This window comes from Chamaea fasciata, unplaced genomic scaffold, assembly GCF_029207755.1.
Source record: "Chamaea fasciata isolate MVZ Bird 193981 ecotype frontalis unplaced genomic scaffold, bChaFas1.0.hap1 SCAF_1, whole genome shotgun sequence".
Classification (NCBI taxonomy): Eukaryota; Metazoa; Chordata; class Aves; order Passeriformes; family Sylviidae; genus Chamaea; species Chamaea fasciata.
In genome coordinates this window covers 109,138,620-109,154,709 of record NW_027094086.1, presented here as the reverse complement: position 1 = coordinate 109,154,709, position 16,090 = coordinate 109,138,620, and the positions used below count along the sequence as shown (strand labels likewise).

General features: G+C 40.8%; 1 protein-coding gene across 3 annotated transcripts; it reads right to left on the bottom strand.

Moving 5' to 3' along the window:
• Nucleotides 1–2,640: 2,640 nt before the first annotated feature.
• On the bottom strand, nt 2,641–6,416 carry LOC136294925 (C-C chemokine receptor type 4-like). 3 transcript variants are annotated; one of them, XM_066193111.1, is made up of 3 exons: nt 6,391–6,416; nt 5,768–5,891; nt 2,641–4,489 (listed from the first exon to the last, which is right to left on the bottom strand). In XM_066193111.1, exon 3 carries the CDS (start codon nt 4,472–4,474, stop codon nt 3,398–3,400), a length of 1,077 nt encoding a protein of 358 aa, XP_066049208.1. In that variant the 5' UTR covers nt 4,475–4,489; nt 5,768–5,891; nt 6,391–6,416; the 3' UTR covers nt 2,641–3,397. The 3 variants fall into 3 exon arrangements, with proteins under 3 accessions (XP_066049208.1, XP_066049217.1, XP_066049213.1); XM_066193120.1 differs by lacking the exon at nt 6,391–6,416 and adding an exon at nt 6,028–6,049; XM_066193116.1 differs by lacking the exon at nt 6,391–6,416 and having other exon boundaries at nt 5,768–5,975.
• Nucleotides 6,417–16,090: the final 9,674 nt, after the last annotated feature.

Genomic DNA, 16,090 nt, shown 5'->3' with positions numbered 1-16,090 from the left:
TTCAATGATTATTTTGATTGACATTACTAAATGGCCCTTGATTTCTAACTGGAAGTCAAGTCAGATGGAGATGTTGGTGTAAGAGGCAGGATGTGATGAACTTGGTTTCTGGTTGTGTTAAGGGAGAGATTTAGATAAAACTGCAAAGAATTAAGAGCTTTTGAAGGAAAATGTGTGATGTAGATCCCTGCTGGCAGTTTAGGAGCATCCTGGTAACAGAGGACCACTATAGTGCATGTAGAATTGCACTCTCGTTCAGAGTAGGTGTGCAGAGCTGGGACAGTGACAAGCAGTTGCAGTCTAGGAAAGAGAATTGCAATTCTTCACTGGCTCTCAGACTGAGAGGAGCAGATTGACTGGGAGCAGGCTGCTGACGACTATGCTGCTTCTGCATGATTAAAAGGGGTAAAGCCGTCCTCCAGAGTAATTCAGCTTTTTGTTTAGGGAGTGACTGTGGTGGCCTAAGCACACTATGAAAACCAATCAACTTGTTGTTATCTTTTCATCATTATTTGTATTTAATCTAATTAGCTCTTTCTCCCCTTCATCTACCTTTCTGTGGCTGCTTAGCATAACTTAAGAAAGAATGCAGGGTGGCCTTCTGAGGAACCTTGATGTAAAAATGTGCCTTTACGAATGAGTCAGCTTTGCTTCACTCAAATGTTTATCCATTCTCTTTCACGGTTCACTGGGTTTGAACTTAACATTTTTCATTGCTGGAAACTCTTGTTCAGCTAAAATAACACCTTTGTCAAATGACATTTTGAAAATCCCTACTTTATTTTTGTCTGTATTAGTACAATTATCTCGTCCTTTCTCATCAGCAGATTTCAAAGCCCTCTCTCTAAAGAGGAGTGGCATTGTCCACTGCAGCCTGGTGTATGGGGGAGGGGGGCTTGTTCAGGTGATAGAGGAGGAAGCCACCCATGTTCAATGAGCTCCAGCCCCAGGACCTGAATTCCTGAACCCATCAATTTAACATAAGCTCCTCTTTGCACCCAACGCAGCAAAGCTGCTAAGAGCACAACTTTCAGCTCAGTTGTTTGTCCAGCACATGCATTGAGAAGCTGTGAATATTACTTGGAGAACTGGAAGAGGCTATTTGGCACAGAGGAACAAGACAACATTCACCTGGGAGGAGTTCTGGCTGCACCAGGCACCCTCTGCACCAAGGGAAATGTGCACAGGCCATGGGGCACAAAGCTGAGCAGTGACATGAGGCACATTTGAGCTTTGTGTGGGAGAGGGACTCTGCACTGCCCCTGTTTGTGGTATTGCTGCACGGTCGCTGGGTGTACCCCATTAATTCCACACGCGACCGGATTCAGCATCCTCCCTGACCACAGAGTTTGCCCAGACCTGGACCAGCCTGCAAGCCATCCCCTGATACCACTCTTCACCTGGGACGTCTCTTACATCACAGCTGCCAAGAGCCTACATCTTGCTTGTTCCTTGTTGACCATCATTTTTGCCAGGCCAGCACAGGCAGCCTTTCCCTCAGTCTGGAGTGCAAGGACCATTCTTGCTGGCTAGAGGGATCACAGGGCAGGATGAAGAAGAAAGAAGCTGCAGTAGGAGCTGGCTTTCAGGTTAGTCTGTGCACCAGGCAAGTGCACAGCTCAGCAGTTCACAGTGCCTCTGTTACCAGCATCAACATCTGTGAAAATTTGAAGCACCTCACACCTGAAATTTGACATCTTTTTCCTTTTCAAAAAAGGTGATGGATAGCGTAACCCACTCTTTCTATCAGTTTTTCCCAAGTGATTTATGCAGTAGCTTCTAAGGTTTTGAGTAGTAAGAATTTATAGTCTTGTTCTTGGAAATAAAAGCTCTTACTTCAAGTAAAGTCTTCCACAGCTGTTATTATTATCTGCATTAATGCAGATCCTTGCTTGTCATTCTCAGCAAACTGCAAATATTGCAATTTGGAATTTTGAATTCCCAAAATTATGATGGATACATGTGTGTGTGATATTTAAATGTACTGCATTTTATTTTTAGTCTTGTATCATGAGAGAGATCACATGGAGATGAGCTTCCACTCATGTCTCTCATTTAGAATGATGAGTTCAATGGCACTACCTTATTTTTACATTTCTTCTTCAGCCCTTTCCTGATGCATTTTAATGCCTTGTTTGCTCTTTGCAGCCTTGGCTGAATGCTGATCAGGCACTTTATTATTAAGAGTGTAAGAAAATAATTCACCTGGTTTATAATAAGTAATCTGAATTGTTGTTGTCCAGCAAAAAGACACACCAGAAATATCTTCTAATACATATTTTTCAACTCTTAATTTGTCTGCCACCATATTACTGATTTTTTTGCCTCTTTTAAAATAATTTTTGTGCAAGAATCTAAGCACTGCTGTGTGAGCTTCCTCTTACAAATCTCTGATTAATTAATTTCCTGTGAGTAGTTACTGGGGTATCACGCTGTTTTCATTTTGTTGTTATCAAATGCAAGGATTCTGTGTGGTTTCTAAGTTATGACAGACCCTTTCTACACAATCTCTGTTTTTACTTTCTTTTGTTTCACCAGATACATCTCCAATGAATGAAAATTGAGTCTTGGGGTTAAGTATTTTTGGAAGAAAGGGCATTCATTTTAATATATATGCTTTTAACCAAGATGCTTCAAATTTATTCATGCATGCTGGAAAATAAGTTTTTAAAAACACTTTTATTCAAAAATATTCAAAACATTTTCTATGTTCATTAAAATACAGAATTGCTATCCTGAATTACAGTGATAAAGTAATTTAAAATGCCTATATACACACCTACATATAGACATATATGTTAGCCTGAGAGAAAATGCACCCACAATGAAAAGTAATGGCTTTGCTTTGTGTTTTTGTGCATATAGAGAATATATTTTGTCCTTTTTCTTTAAGACAGGGGGTATATCATCCCCCAGAAATGAAACATTTAAAAGTAGTAGGTACTGCTAATAGCTGCCTAAGAGTCACAAGTCAACAAGTCCTACACAGATCAACTGCAGAATAAAAAAGTATGGTTATTATCATCCTTCTTGAATACATGAATATGTTTTCCAAGTGCATATGGTGATGCCAAGGTGCTGTCTCACCTCTGCCCCTCCATGCAGGCCAATGTCTTGATGCTGGTGAAAAAGAAGGCATGCAGTGCAGTGGTTTGCAGAGAGCTGAGCAGTGATTTGTACTCACAGCAGAGAAACCTTGCATGTCCATCTCCCATGTTCCACATTTGGACAGCTTCTGTCATAATACTCAGAAAATCTAGAGGCACAAATAAAGCTGAAGGAAGTAATTTTCTGTCACTAGCTTATTGTTAAATGTGTCTGCATTTGCTTAGCTTTTCAAAGTTCCTGCTGCTGTCAGTTTGCTTGCTGCGGAGGTTGGTGTCTGGTCTGAAATGCGTTACAGAGCGTCTTGGTCCCCTGTAGACTGCGTGTGGAATGAGCTGGTAGATTCAGTGTGGTAAGTGATGTGAACTCCACACCACTTGCAGAAATACCCAGGTAACTGCCAGTTCTTAAAGAGCATCTTCAGGTACTTCTTAAACTTCTCCCCCATGAAGAAGTAGATGACTGGATTGAGGCAACAATGAGAAAGGCCAAGGATTTCTGTTACCTGGAAAGCATAGTCCAGACTCCTGCTCACTTGACAGTCTTTAATGACTCCCATAAATTCCAGCAGTTGTAAAAAAATAACAATGTTGTAGGGGGTCCAAAAAAAGAAAAACACAATCATGACAACAAAAATCATCTTCACAGCCTTATTCTTTTTGTCATTTCTACAGTGAACTAATGTTTTAATGATCATGGAGTAGCAGAATGTCATAATTATAAAAGGGATTAGAAGCCCTAAAATATTGACTTCCAAAGTGGAAAAAAGCTTCCATGTTGTGATATTGCCTGAAAATCTTGGCTTGCAGGTAGTATAATTTTGTTCATTAAAAGACTCTCTAAATACAAGCTCGGGGACTGAAGCTGAAAGAGCGACTAGCCATACAACAAGGCTAGTAATCAGGCCGTGGAAGGCGGTCCTTGCTTTCAAGGAAAACACTGCACGAACAATTGCCAGGTATCTGTCTATGCTCATAAGCATAATAAAAAATATCCCACTGTAAAACCCAACCAGGTAGATCCACGAAATGATTTTACACCAGGGAGTTCCAAAAACCCATTGGTCTACTGTGAAATAAGACCAGAATGGCAAGGATAAAACGAAGAGCAAATCTGAGATGGCGAGGTTTAGCAGGTACACATCGGTCATGCTTTTCAGCCTCTTGTATTTGAAGAGGACCACGATGACCAGAATGTTTCCAGCGAGCCCGACCAGGAATACCAGGGAATACAGAACAGGTAGGAAGGAGGCTGCAAACCTCCTGACGCCTTCTTTACTGCATGGTTTTGGAGCATCGTAGTAATTATCGTAATACTCATAAAAGGTTGAGTGTTCAACTTCAAGGGACTCTGTACTTGAAGAACTCATGTTTTTTCCCCAGTTCTGAGAAGGGAAGAATATAAAAATGTCAGTGATTTTCAGTGCGTCAAGACCCTGTGGTTACTCCACAGACCTGAATCATGAGTGGCTTACTCGCAGCTCAGGACACGACTCACTGCTGGTTGTCAGACATTATGTAAGCATTATAGGATGAATGCATGTGCACACTTGAACAAGGTGCATGCATGTCCTTAGTCCTTGCAGCACTGTGCAACTTGCATGTGAGGCACAAAGGGATGTTCAAATGGATGATAGGAAAGCAAATGGGAATGAAAGATGTGGGCCACAGGTGTCAAATCAGAGAGGGTGAAGTTCCATGTAGAGCAAAGTAAAAAGCAAACTCATTGTTCATAGCAGTTCAGAATTACTCTCACCCACCTCTCCCATCAGGCATATGTCACCCACCATAAGAAGACAGTGATAAACATGCATCAGACTTTTCTTATGAAATTACATTTACTGAAATCTGTCATGAGCTTTCAATAAGTGCTTATTTTCAGTGGCTAAATGAGTAAAAGGTATTTGTCATCTTCATATGTACGGTCTTTTCTAATAGGTAGACACAGAGTTTTAAGTGATGTAAGTTGGACACGGGGCAAATATATTGCTGACTTACGAGTCTGTGCGTTATTCACATCACAGCATCATTCTTTTAGCCTAACATACCAGAAATTCAAGTCAGAGTTCTGTTCTTACTTGTGTGTTATTCACATCATAAGAAGCATTTTTAAACCTAACATATCAGAACTCTAAGCCTGAACTATGTTCTTCCCCTTTGTCTTCATTTTATGAATAGAAAGCAGAAGAGAAGTGAGTTTCTTTGCTTTACTTGTCTTTGTCCTGTGTTGCTGCTACATACCAGCAAACATTGACTAAAGATTAATTGACAAACATTAATCTGAGACCTACAGTGTGTAGTCTCAAGCATGACACCTTTCCATCCTAGAGTTCTGTTCCATTCTACACAGTGAGGAATTTAGTCTGATTTACAAGTCACAAGGACAGAACTGTTTGACACCAATGGTGTAGAAATGACAGCTTTGCAGCAACTGCATCCAGACATACCTCAATCTAATCTAGCTTCAGCATTAATATATTTGAATACTTAAAAATATATGCTCACAGAATACACCCACTTCTGATGATGCAAGAACTCTTAAAACTGCCTAAAAAAATTACCTGAGCACCTATAAAAGGTAAATGAAAAAGCATTATATTCACTCATATCATGAGTGTACACAATACACAAATGGTTGAGCAATTGAATTTTATGAATTTTACCTTTTCTCCTCCTTTCTTCTCAGATGATGTGAAGAAGCTTCTTTGCTCTAAGGGTGCAGAATCACTTGATTCACTTCAGGTAGCTCTGCCAGAGAGGTACTACCCACACAGCAGTATCCACCAGCTGTAAAAGCAGATATCACTAGGTATCTGTTTCTCTTAGCGGAAGCTTCAACTTCCTTAGATTGTATCACAAGCTTTTCTCTCCTTAGTGCTCATCAGAGATAGTCCCTTTAAGTCAGAAATAGAATTAAACACACCTTATAATGTTTTAAAAAAACAGTTTCCACTGGGAGACTGATTACGTAGTTAAAGCAGTTTCATCTAATCCAACGATCGTTAAAACTGATGTCATGAAGCATAGATGTCACGCAGGTCTCATTCAACTGAAACCTTGTTCTTTTCTTAATCTCAGAAAAAAAAAATAAAGAATCATCTGTAGTGAGCAGAGAGGAGGCAGGCACTTGGTGGGTGTGTGGGAAGTGTGTTTCTAGTCCTTCTCTGACAGATAACTAATTTTGCAAGTTGCATTATGTAATTTTAGAAGAAAAAAGCTGTATAGATTTAGTGTAAGGAAGGCTCCTTTTAATCACTGTTGTTTGATCTTCCTAACTAGTACTTACCTTACTAAAAAAAGAAATGAAGGCATGTTAACTCACACTATCCTTTTGCTTGATGTTTTCTGTCACAGTTTTTTTATACCTCCTACCATTGACAAGCACAAAATATAACAGTGGTCAAAGTATTGAATAAGAAGCAGGATGTGCGCACGCGCACGTGGTCTAAGGGCAGAGCGTGTAAGGTGCTGAGGTTTACAGTGGCTCTCTGTCACAGAAGGAGGCTCAGCAGCTTCTGTGAATTTCTCTTGAGAGTGAGATGGGTTTTATTTGCCTTTTGGGGGATCCTGAGAAGGGACAAGACAGTACAGAGGACATTTGGCAGTCAAGCAGGATGGTTGTGAGTCCTGCTAAGAGAACAGCTGTGCCAGCAACTGGCAGGTGCTGGTCTCTGTTTTCCAGAAAAGGCCAGCCAAGCAGAAGTACAAGCCATTTCTCAACAGGGGAGCCTGCTTTCTTGTGATCAGCATAAACCGAAAGGACACAATGAGAAGCAGAAACAAGAAATCTACAGAAGGTGGTAGTGAGAGTAGGAAGAATCAGACATCTCTGTCCACAAAAGATTATATGTTTTCTTGTTCGCTTTCAGGTATTATTCCAGACACAGGTATAGCTTTTGTTCAGTTATACTATTTGCTGCTATCTCACATGCCTCTGACACTTACACTGCCCAATAACTAACGTTTGGCTGAAAAGCTTGATGTGAAGACAGCATGTGATGTAGGATCTACTGGTTTCAGAATTAAACAATTGTATGGGAAGGACCTTGTCAGTCCTCTTTCACAAGCTGTGTCTGTGGAGATTTTTAAATCAGTCTCTGGGAGATGTTCCTCCAGTACAGGTTATTGCTCCTCAGATCACGTACATTTTCTCTTCAGTTTACTAGTAGTCCTTAAAGGATGGGGACATCAGATAAGCAGACAAGACTCTTGTACCCTTTACATCAGCTCTGCTCACAGAAACCAGAAGCTGTTCCTCTTGTTGTGCTTTTGTCTCTTTAAGGACCTCAATAATCTCTTTGACGTGTTGTTGCACTAGGGCCACAAGTTCAGCCCTTCAGCCACAATAACTATAACAGAAAATCGTTCTTTGAGTACATGCTTTTCAGGAAAAAAAAACACCTCCTGCTCTTTACAGCGCTCTCTTAGGCATTGATGTTTCTTAGTTCTGGTTGTAAATTTTTTCTCCTCAATAAACCACCATGCATCTGCATGCTTATCTTGTCCCATTCATTGTTTTCAGCGCTATCAGACTAGGTATCTTTTTTGAATTTCATCAGTGATGATCATTCTTGATTTCCAGATGAAGAAGCAAATAGAACTGAAGCCAGATATTAAATCTGTTTGACCTGTAAGAACCCTGTTCAGTTGAGGAATTATTTCCCATCAGCAGCAACATATTGCGAGATGTGTTGACCAACATCATCAGTCTTTCAAGACCTGTCCTTAGCACACAGGCCACACTTCAGGTATGTTTCTGATCTTTCAGGCATACTGTCAGCAGGGAAAAAGTCTGCAGCCATGTGAATTCCAGTTTAGAATGATCCATATGGCACTAGCCTGGAGAAAGCACTGACCCAGCACAGTGCCTTTTGCCCAGTCCTTCTTTGGAAGGCTTTCGAGTAGCAAATTCACCTGCCATAATACCAACTCACTTCATGCTAAATCGCCAAACGGGAAAGGCTGTCTTTGTAAGGAGACTGAGCAAGAGTGTTTCTGCAGAAAGAGGAATGCTCAGCCACAAAAAGGAGAAGAACGGTTGCAGCTACAGATGCTGCAAACTTATGGTGTGTGAACTCCAGAAAATGAAGATTAAAAAATATATCTGCCAGTTCATGAAAATCAAGAGGATGAGAATGAATCCTCAAATACCTTCTGATGTCTTACCAATGAACAGAGTCCCTGGGAGAACCTGCAAGGAAAACTGGAGAGAAAACAGGAAAAAAAAAGAAAAGAGAAATCTCTGAGCAAATGAGACAATGCAGAATATAGAGGAAAGATGATGTGAGTCCAGGTCCTGCAATTAATTGCTTGGAGAGAAAGAAGAATGGAAGGGACTGAGTATAACTGTAGGCTCCAGTCGGGGAGCTCTGAGGTCCCCTTGGCACATGGTAGTCTGTCTTTTGCAGGTGCTTCATGGAGAACCTGGCAGAGACTAAGAAAAGGAGAATGGCAGGAGCTGGCAAGATTACGGGGGAAGCATTCTCAGTGATGTTGCTGTAAAACTAAAGGTTTTGCAGGGGAAGAAAAGAAGAGGTCATTTAACCTCTTTACTAAATGGTATCAGGATATGTGGCACCCACCAAATAATTACAAATGCTCAGGGGTGGACCAAACCTGATTGGCCTGACTGGAAGGAGATTAACCTTTTATATGGGATGGTGTGTATGGAGAGGCACATTAAATGCAACAGGAAGGAACTTAATAAAAGCAAAATGTGGAAAACAACTCCATACTATAAAAAACTTTGCTTCTCACCAAAATATTATCTCAGCCACTCCCATTTTTTATGGGAAGTCTTACCAGTAATTTGACATTTTAGAGGAGGAATAGGAGTTTTGCCCAACAAAAGACTGGAGATGGACATTTACCTAACCCACTAACTAGTCTATGAGATACTTACCACTGGTATGCCAGTGCACCATCCATTCCGTCTGATCTCAGTGCTGGCCAGGGACAGATGATTCAGACAAGTCCTCATTGGAAGAGACTGGCCCATGAGAGAAGCAGATGACAGTAAATAAAAAGGGACAACTACTGCAAGAATTAGTATTATGATTGATTGTGTGGATCACTGCAGGATCCAGGCTGCCAAAGTCACAAATGGACAAACATTTACCTTTCTCATCAAACTATCATCTCCATCAGGTGGCCGGCTCCTCTGTGCGTGGTCTGGTCTTGTGGGGTTCTTCTTTTGCAATTCAGATGATTTTGAATCACAATTTGCACATCTGTAGCTCCCGTCCTTCCCTGTCAGCAGTGTTTGTGTTACCAGTTCATTGTACAGTTCCTTTCTTTGTCATTTTTAACATATTCCAAGTTTCCTGCAGCAAAACTGAGGGCAATCTGAGAGAGAACTTGAAAAAGGAAGTGAATAATTTCCTAGTTTTAGAGAAAAACACTGTTGTTGCTTCTCAGGTGATTCACTCATAATTTTCTTAAATATTTTTGAATGCATGAATTCCCTTTGGCTTAAATACCTGTTTGTGCAGACAAGGAAATGATTTAAGCCAAAACCATCTTTTCCTTGTTCAATGCTAAGCTGCAATTCCCCTCATCCTTTTTTTTCTTGCAGTGGACCAACCCTGTGCATTCTACTGTTTGTATCCACTGGTGATTCTGTGAATGGTGGCAGTCATCCTTTTCCTTAGCCTGATTTGCTTTCTTTCTACATGCTGTACTTGCAGAGCTGCTTTAGACAGAACTTCTCATTAAAAAAAAAGAACTGAAACTTCTCACTCACCTCAAACATGACAGAAATAGACATTTTGTATGCTGAATTTTACTTAAAATAAAAAATTATTGATACAAAAAACACGAGTTTTATTCTTCTTATACGTGAAATGTCACAGCAGAGAGCTTTCTTGATCATGTTCAGTGGTCTGTTAAATGTTACCAAGCTGTTTCTACAGGTAGGTAAGAAATTTGGGCTGTTTCCATTCTGAAGAGCAGTTGATACCTGAGATATAAATAATTTTTTTTCTAAAGCTCCCAGCCATCACCTAATCATCCCTATGAGGTCCTGTTAAAGGCTGGTCTTTTTGAAGAGAAAAATAAAAAAAAGACAAGGCTGTGGTGAACAGCAGAATTGTTCTCAGGCCACTTTGTTTGCTGTTTATTGTGCTGAGTTTAGATGCAGAGGAAGGATGACAATGTGGCTGAAAGGCTTTGTGGTCTGTGTGCTTTGTGTTGGTGCCCCCAAGTCTCCAACACTTCAGTTGCAGGTAGCCTTTAAAAGCTTATGAAATGACTGGCCTTATCCTAAACACCTACATCTTCAAAGTCTCTCCTGACATGTTCCTCCCACAGCAGATGTAATATAAAGGAGGCTAGTTAAACAAACTAAAATATTTGCAGATGATCAAGAGTGAGAAAGAACTAACACTTGATCCTACCAATTACTAATCTTACCATGTTTGCTAAGGCCCAGGCATGGAAAAGCTGTTTCACTGCGAGGGCTGTTCAGTCAACTTATACAAAATTCAGTTCACTTCTATTAGCAAGGGAAACCACTCAAGACACCAAAATAAAACTGACAGGCACAACAAAAGGTTTTCATTGGAGCATCTCTGTCATCTCTGTGATTCACAGGATATTTTGATGTGCTTTGTGAATTGTTGGTGAAACTGCCTGTAGTTAATTTTACGTCCACAGACATTCTTTTGCTCATAAGCAAATGAATAAAACCTCAGAGAAACTGATGATTGTTCCATCAGCACAGTGTAGTGATGAATTCTTTCTTACTTTTCATAAACATATTTTTTACACTCTGTGCTTGCTCATCAGTGACTCCACTTGCTTGACTGGGGTGCCCTGCTTTAACCATGAATGACTTTCAGCTGTAGTGGAGTTTAATAATGCCACCTTCTGGTGGAAATGCAAAAAAATCACTGCCCTTCTGATGGGCAGAAGGAATGATGGAATGAGCTTAGGGCAGAGGGCCCTGTGTGCGCAAGGGTGATTTACAGGGATAGTGAGAGGGTGTGGTGACTCTGAAATATTTGGCTCCAGGTGCTGTTAGCCTTGTGCAAAAAGATGTATGCCACTGTCTACAGCTGCACCTTCTGAATCTGACTTAAACTGTAAACCTTGGCCTGGGCATTCTGTGCTGTTTTTATTGTAACTTGAATTTTGTCCATCCTTTCACTGTAGCCTCCTGAAACCTGAACTACCAGGAGGATCTGGAGAGCAAGGCTCAGCAATGGGACCAAGGAAAAGGAACTGAACAAAAGACAAAGGGAGGGTAAGCCTTAATGATTCAAATAAGGGCTCCCTTGGAAACAAACCAACCAACAAACAAAAAACCACCAAAAAACCCCACAGCAAGCAAACAAAAAAAAAAAATCCCAAAAAACAAAACAGCAAAAAACTAAACAAATAACCCCCCCCCAAAAAAAAAAACCCCAACAAACCAACCCCCCCCCCCCCCCAAAAAAAAAAGATCCAACAAACACTAAAACAAAAAACCAACTAACCAAAAAAACCGCCACGCACACACAACACACAAACCCCCCTGAATCAACAACAACAAAAAAAACTGATCACAGAATGAGGATACCTATTTTCTAAGACAGGGGTCCAAGCAGGAGAAGCAGAGACTCACTGTGGAGAGTCTCTGAAGCCACTTAGGGGTTATGACCTGTTAAATTTTAGTCATCTCTAATACTGCCATTCCCAAAACAGGCAAACCCAGATTTGGGCTTCCTCAGACACAATCCTTCCAGAGCAAAGAAGATGTGAGGTAAAGGTCCTTCATCTGTACCAGAAGGCCTGGCCTGACATCCCTGGGAAGTGCTGAAGAAGCAATTCCTTGGCATGCCGACCCAGTTCCCCATCCCTGGCTGCTCACAGGCCATTAGCACGACTGGTTGAAGCCCTTCCAGTGGGAAGTGCTCCCCACTGCCTTGTGCTCCAACTATGGCCAAACTGGGATCCACTTGTTGCTCAGCAATTGCCCGGGGCAAAGTGGGTGGCAAAGGGCTGTGGACAAAGATGGTTCAACAACCTGCTCCAGGTGCATTTCAGATTTACCATTTCCTTCTGGTCTGCTCGTACCGTTTGGCGACTGGAAAAGTAATTGAAGCAGCAGCTCAGGGTTTCAAGGAGCTCTCACCTGTAAGGAGCCGTCCTGCCCCGGGGCACGGGAGATTCCTCATGGGAACAGTAGCTCATGTGTGACACGAGAGGGAACTGTCTTGTCCTAGGTGCGTGGAGACATCGCCCTCTGCTTCCTCAGCTTTGTCGGTGTCCTCCGACGCGCCCTGCAAGTACGGGCCACTGCAATCTCTGCTGACATTTCTGTGCCTCTCGGTGGCGCTGGTGTTAATTTTAATGTAGCAAATTTATGGGCTAAACGCGAACTCCTCACGGGAGAAATGCAGCTTCTCAGTTGCCCACATTGTCCTGGCATATTGGACCTGTGTGTTGTGGGACTGTTGTGCTGCAGCTGGATATGGAGCGATGACAGATGCATGCAATTTATCAGAGACTTAAAATCTGAGTGGGGTGGGAAACAGACTGTTCAGTGACAGCTGCAGCTGGAAAGTGGATTACATCCCCTGTATAGTGAAACAGCAGTGCCAGAGCCCTTGCTTGCATTCTCTATCCTGTTCGCTAAACTCTGCCTTCAGTGATACAAAGTTCATGTGCTCCTTCCAGCTGATTGAAATATCATTAGAAATATGGTAAATGTAGACTGTTCCTCAAAAATGAACCATTTTCCTCATGTCCAATGGGAGTGATTTCACAATATTTTTTTTTAGAGAGAGGAAGGAAAAATGCAATATATTAACATTTTTGTGTTGCATATTAGTGTAAGAAGCAAAATCATACAGAAACAGGCGGTGAATTTTTTGTTTCTTCACATTTTGAAAATTTGTTAACACTGGCCCTGTAAATCACAGATCTTGAGGTTTGGGTGTGTATGGTGAATACCAAGCACTCACAGTGGCTACCGAGTAAATTAGGAAGTTCTGCTTACAAGTGACAGCAGAATTATTGCCAACTTCAACAGAAACTATATGTATGTGGTTAAGTGTCAGAAACCAATTTTCAATAGTTAAAAATTGTTCTCAATTTTTGCTTTCATTCTTGAACTTGAACTTCAAAATAACTCTGGATGAAACAGATATTCATTAGAGTTTTGGCTGTCCTACAGAGTTAAGAAACTGAAGTGCAAAAAGTAGAATTTAGAGCAGGAGTAGGTATGTTCTTAATACAGGAAATATTTGATTCAATGGCTATTTTAGAAGTGACCTTTGGCCTTTGGCAAATATGCATCTTGCTTGGGCTATAATTACAGAGGAAAGACATTACCTGATGGGACCTGAAAAAGCAACAGATAGTGCAACTTTAGATTTTCTTTGAAAAAATTGTCATTTGTTTTTTAGTGATAGCAGGACTTGGGATTCACATGGATCAGACTTTTCCCCTTGTTGTCCTGCTAAGACAAGGGCCTTGTATCACTCACAAGATCTCAGTGAGGGACCTCACAAAGGTTAAAGAGACAAAATGGAAATGACAGAACTTAACCCATAATCCATTAAATCATTAATAGTTTCTCTGTGAAGAATGTCATTAAAACTTCAGACTACCCTGGGCCAGGACTTCAAATTCACTCCCACCAAATGCTGAATCCAAAGAAAATATGTGGGTAATGACTGGCTCCTTCTGATGCCAGTGTTGAAAATGACAGCTTTCACTGCTGAGCAATTTCCTAGGCCAGTGTGATGCTTTGACCCACTGCACTTCTAACCTTTTTGTACAAGGCTTTTGTTGAAAAACCCAAGAATCCAGAGTGGTTTAAAAAAAAAAAAAAAAGACGAAATGTAAATCCTATTGTTTTGGAACTGTGTTGTAATATTTGAATGAGATGCATTCACAATGGCACCTAAAAAAATACTGATATCTGTGTATCTCACGCAAGAAGTTCAGCTAAATATGTGTCTTGTTCATTCTATTTTTAAGTAGAACATGAAATATAGTCATGAACCTGACAAGGAAATTTGTATTCAGGTTTTACTAGTTCCTCAAACTTAACCCAGTTGGGAAAAGATTTATGGTAAGTGTCAGTGTGACTCTCAAACAGGAAAAGGTTGATAATACTGAAAAATTTGGATGCAAAGATAGTTCATCACCCCTCAAAACCCCAAAGCCCAACTCCCACCCCCAAAACCAGAGATTTCCTCACCTCCTTTTTGCACTAAATACTATGCAATGGATAGATACAAGTATGTGTGCATTTTCATGTGTAAATTGTGACTTGCTAAGTAAGCAAGAGTCTCTCTTTAATTTATGGCAGATGAAAAGGTTTTATCCCATATTGAGAGGATGGTTTACTTTCTCATGGGTAGGAACTGGATGTTGCTGGTCTTCAGGGATGTGTTGATCCAGCCTAAGGATAAATATATCATTAGTGCTGTACATGCAGTTAGAAAACACCAGTTTCCTGCTGCAGAGGTTTTGAAAGAGAAGTTGTATCTTTAAATAAAGGCTACAATTAACTGAAAGTCCAGTTCTTAAAGCTTAAAGAGACATCAATGAGCTTTCCATCAGGCTTGAATGGTGCAATGCAGCAAAGGGCAGCAATGCCTGTCTCAGCTTGCAGCTGAACCCAGACCTAGTAAACTTTGCTACTTGCTGCTCTCAAAGCACAGTTATGTCCCATGGAGGCCGAAGTTTTTTAAGGAACAATTACAAGAATAGCTTTCCTGTTAATACAAAAAGTATGAAAATGGTGATTTTGGTTTTCACGTGGGTTTTCAAAGATTTACCGCTGCTCTTATAAGAAGGATCCTGCATAAACTAGTGGTTCGTTGTGGAGCCAAATGTCTAGAAACCCCCTAAAGTTTTTAATCTCATACAAATGCTCACATATTGAGCAATAAAACCGTGAAAATAAATGGCAAACATAATAACTTGCAAATGCATAGATAAAACTTGACAATGTTATGCTGGCAATCCTTGGAAGTATTCCATTGCACAGTGTGGCATGGAAGACAGGAGTGTAAGTTTTCAGGAGGGGCCCTTGACTTGGAAGTGAAGGGTTTTTGCAGCTTGCAGAGGACCCAGGGCTGTTGAGGCAGTCTGACTCACAGTAAAAAGTCTGCCCTGCCAGAGGGAGATGCATCTGGAAAGAGAGAGAGGCATTGTGCTGGTGATGGGTAGGATTGCTGGGGAACCACTGGGTCAAAGCAGCAAAAACTTCTCCTTTCCTGGAGAGCTGACATCAAGCTCTGGATATCCACCTTTCATTCTGAAGACAGCCCATGGATCATATTTAAAAGTGCCTTTCACTCTTCCCACTCAGTAACTCACCATTGTCTGGAAAATCAAAGGGAAGTTAAATAAAGCAAGCGCGATTGCATTGCTCAGTTTGGCAATCAACCGTCTCCAGGCCGACTTCATGCAGATAACTTCTTGTTTAGTCTCACAGCCTTCCTCTTTCTTTCTGCACATCTTGGCATTTCTTCAAAAAACATGGTAAAAATACCATTTCTTAAAATATCACTTTCTTGAGGGTAGGGACAAACAAAGTTGCCTTTTGTCACTTGATTAGGCAGAGCAAATTTTGAAAAATAATTTAATTTCAAGTGACACTCATGCTACACTTAATCTTAGACAGCAAGTCTGGAAGTCCATTTATAGCTGAAAATTACAAAACTGAGCATATATTTCCACCAAATACAAAGGGTTTTATGAAAATGTGGTTTGGTTGGGGTTTTTTACTGTAGATTGTGATGAATAGCAAAAAGTAGTTCAGTAGCAAAAAGTGGAATATTTGTGTCATTATTGCCATTGGAAGAAAATTGCCCAATGGACGCACTCTCCTCCACATTTTCTAGAAAACAAGGTGGTACTAAAGTCCACAAAGAAAGCTCCTACTCCTCCCTCTCACAGTCTGAAACAACGTTTTTGTGTCAGTTCAAAAGTGAGAATGTTTCTTCAGATTTGACACATTACCAGTTCCATCAGATAAGGTTCTACTG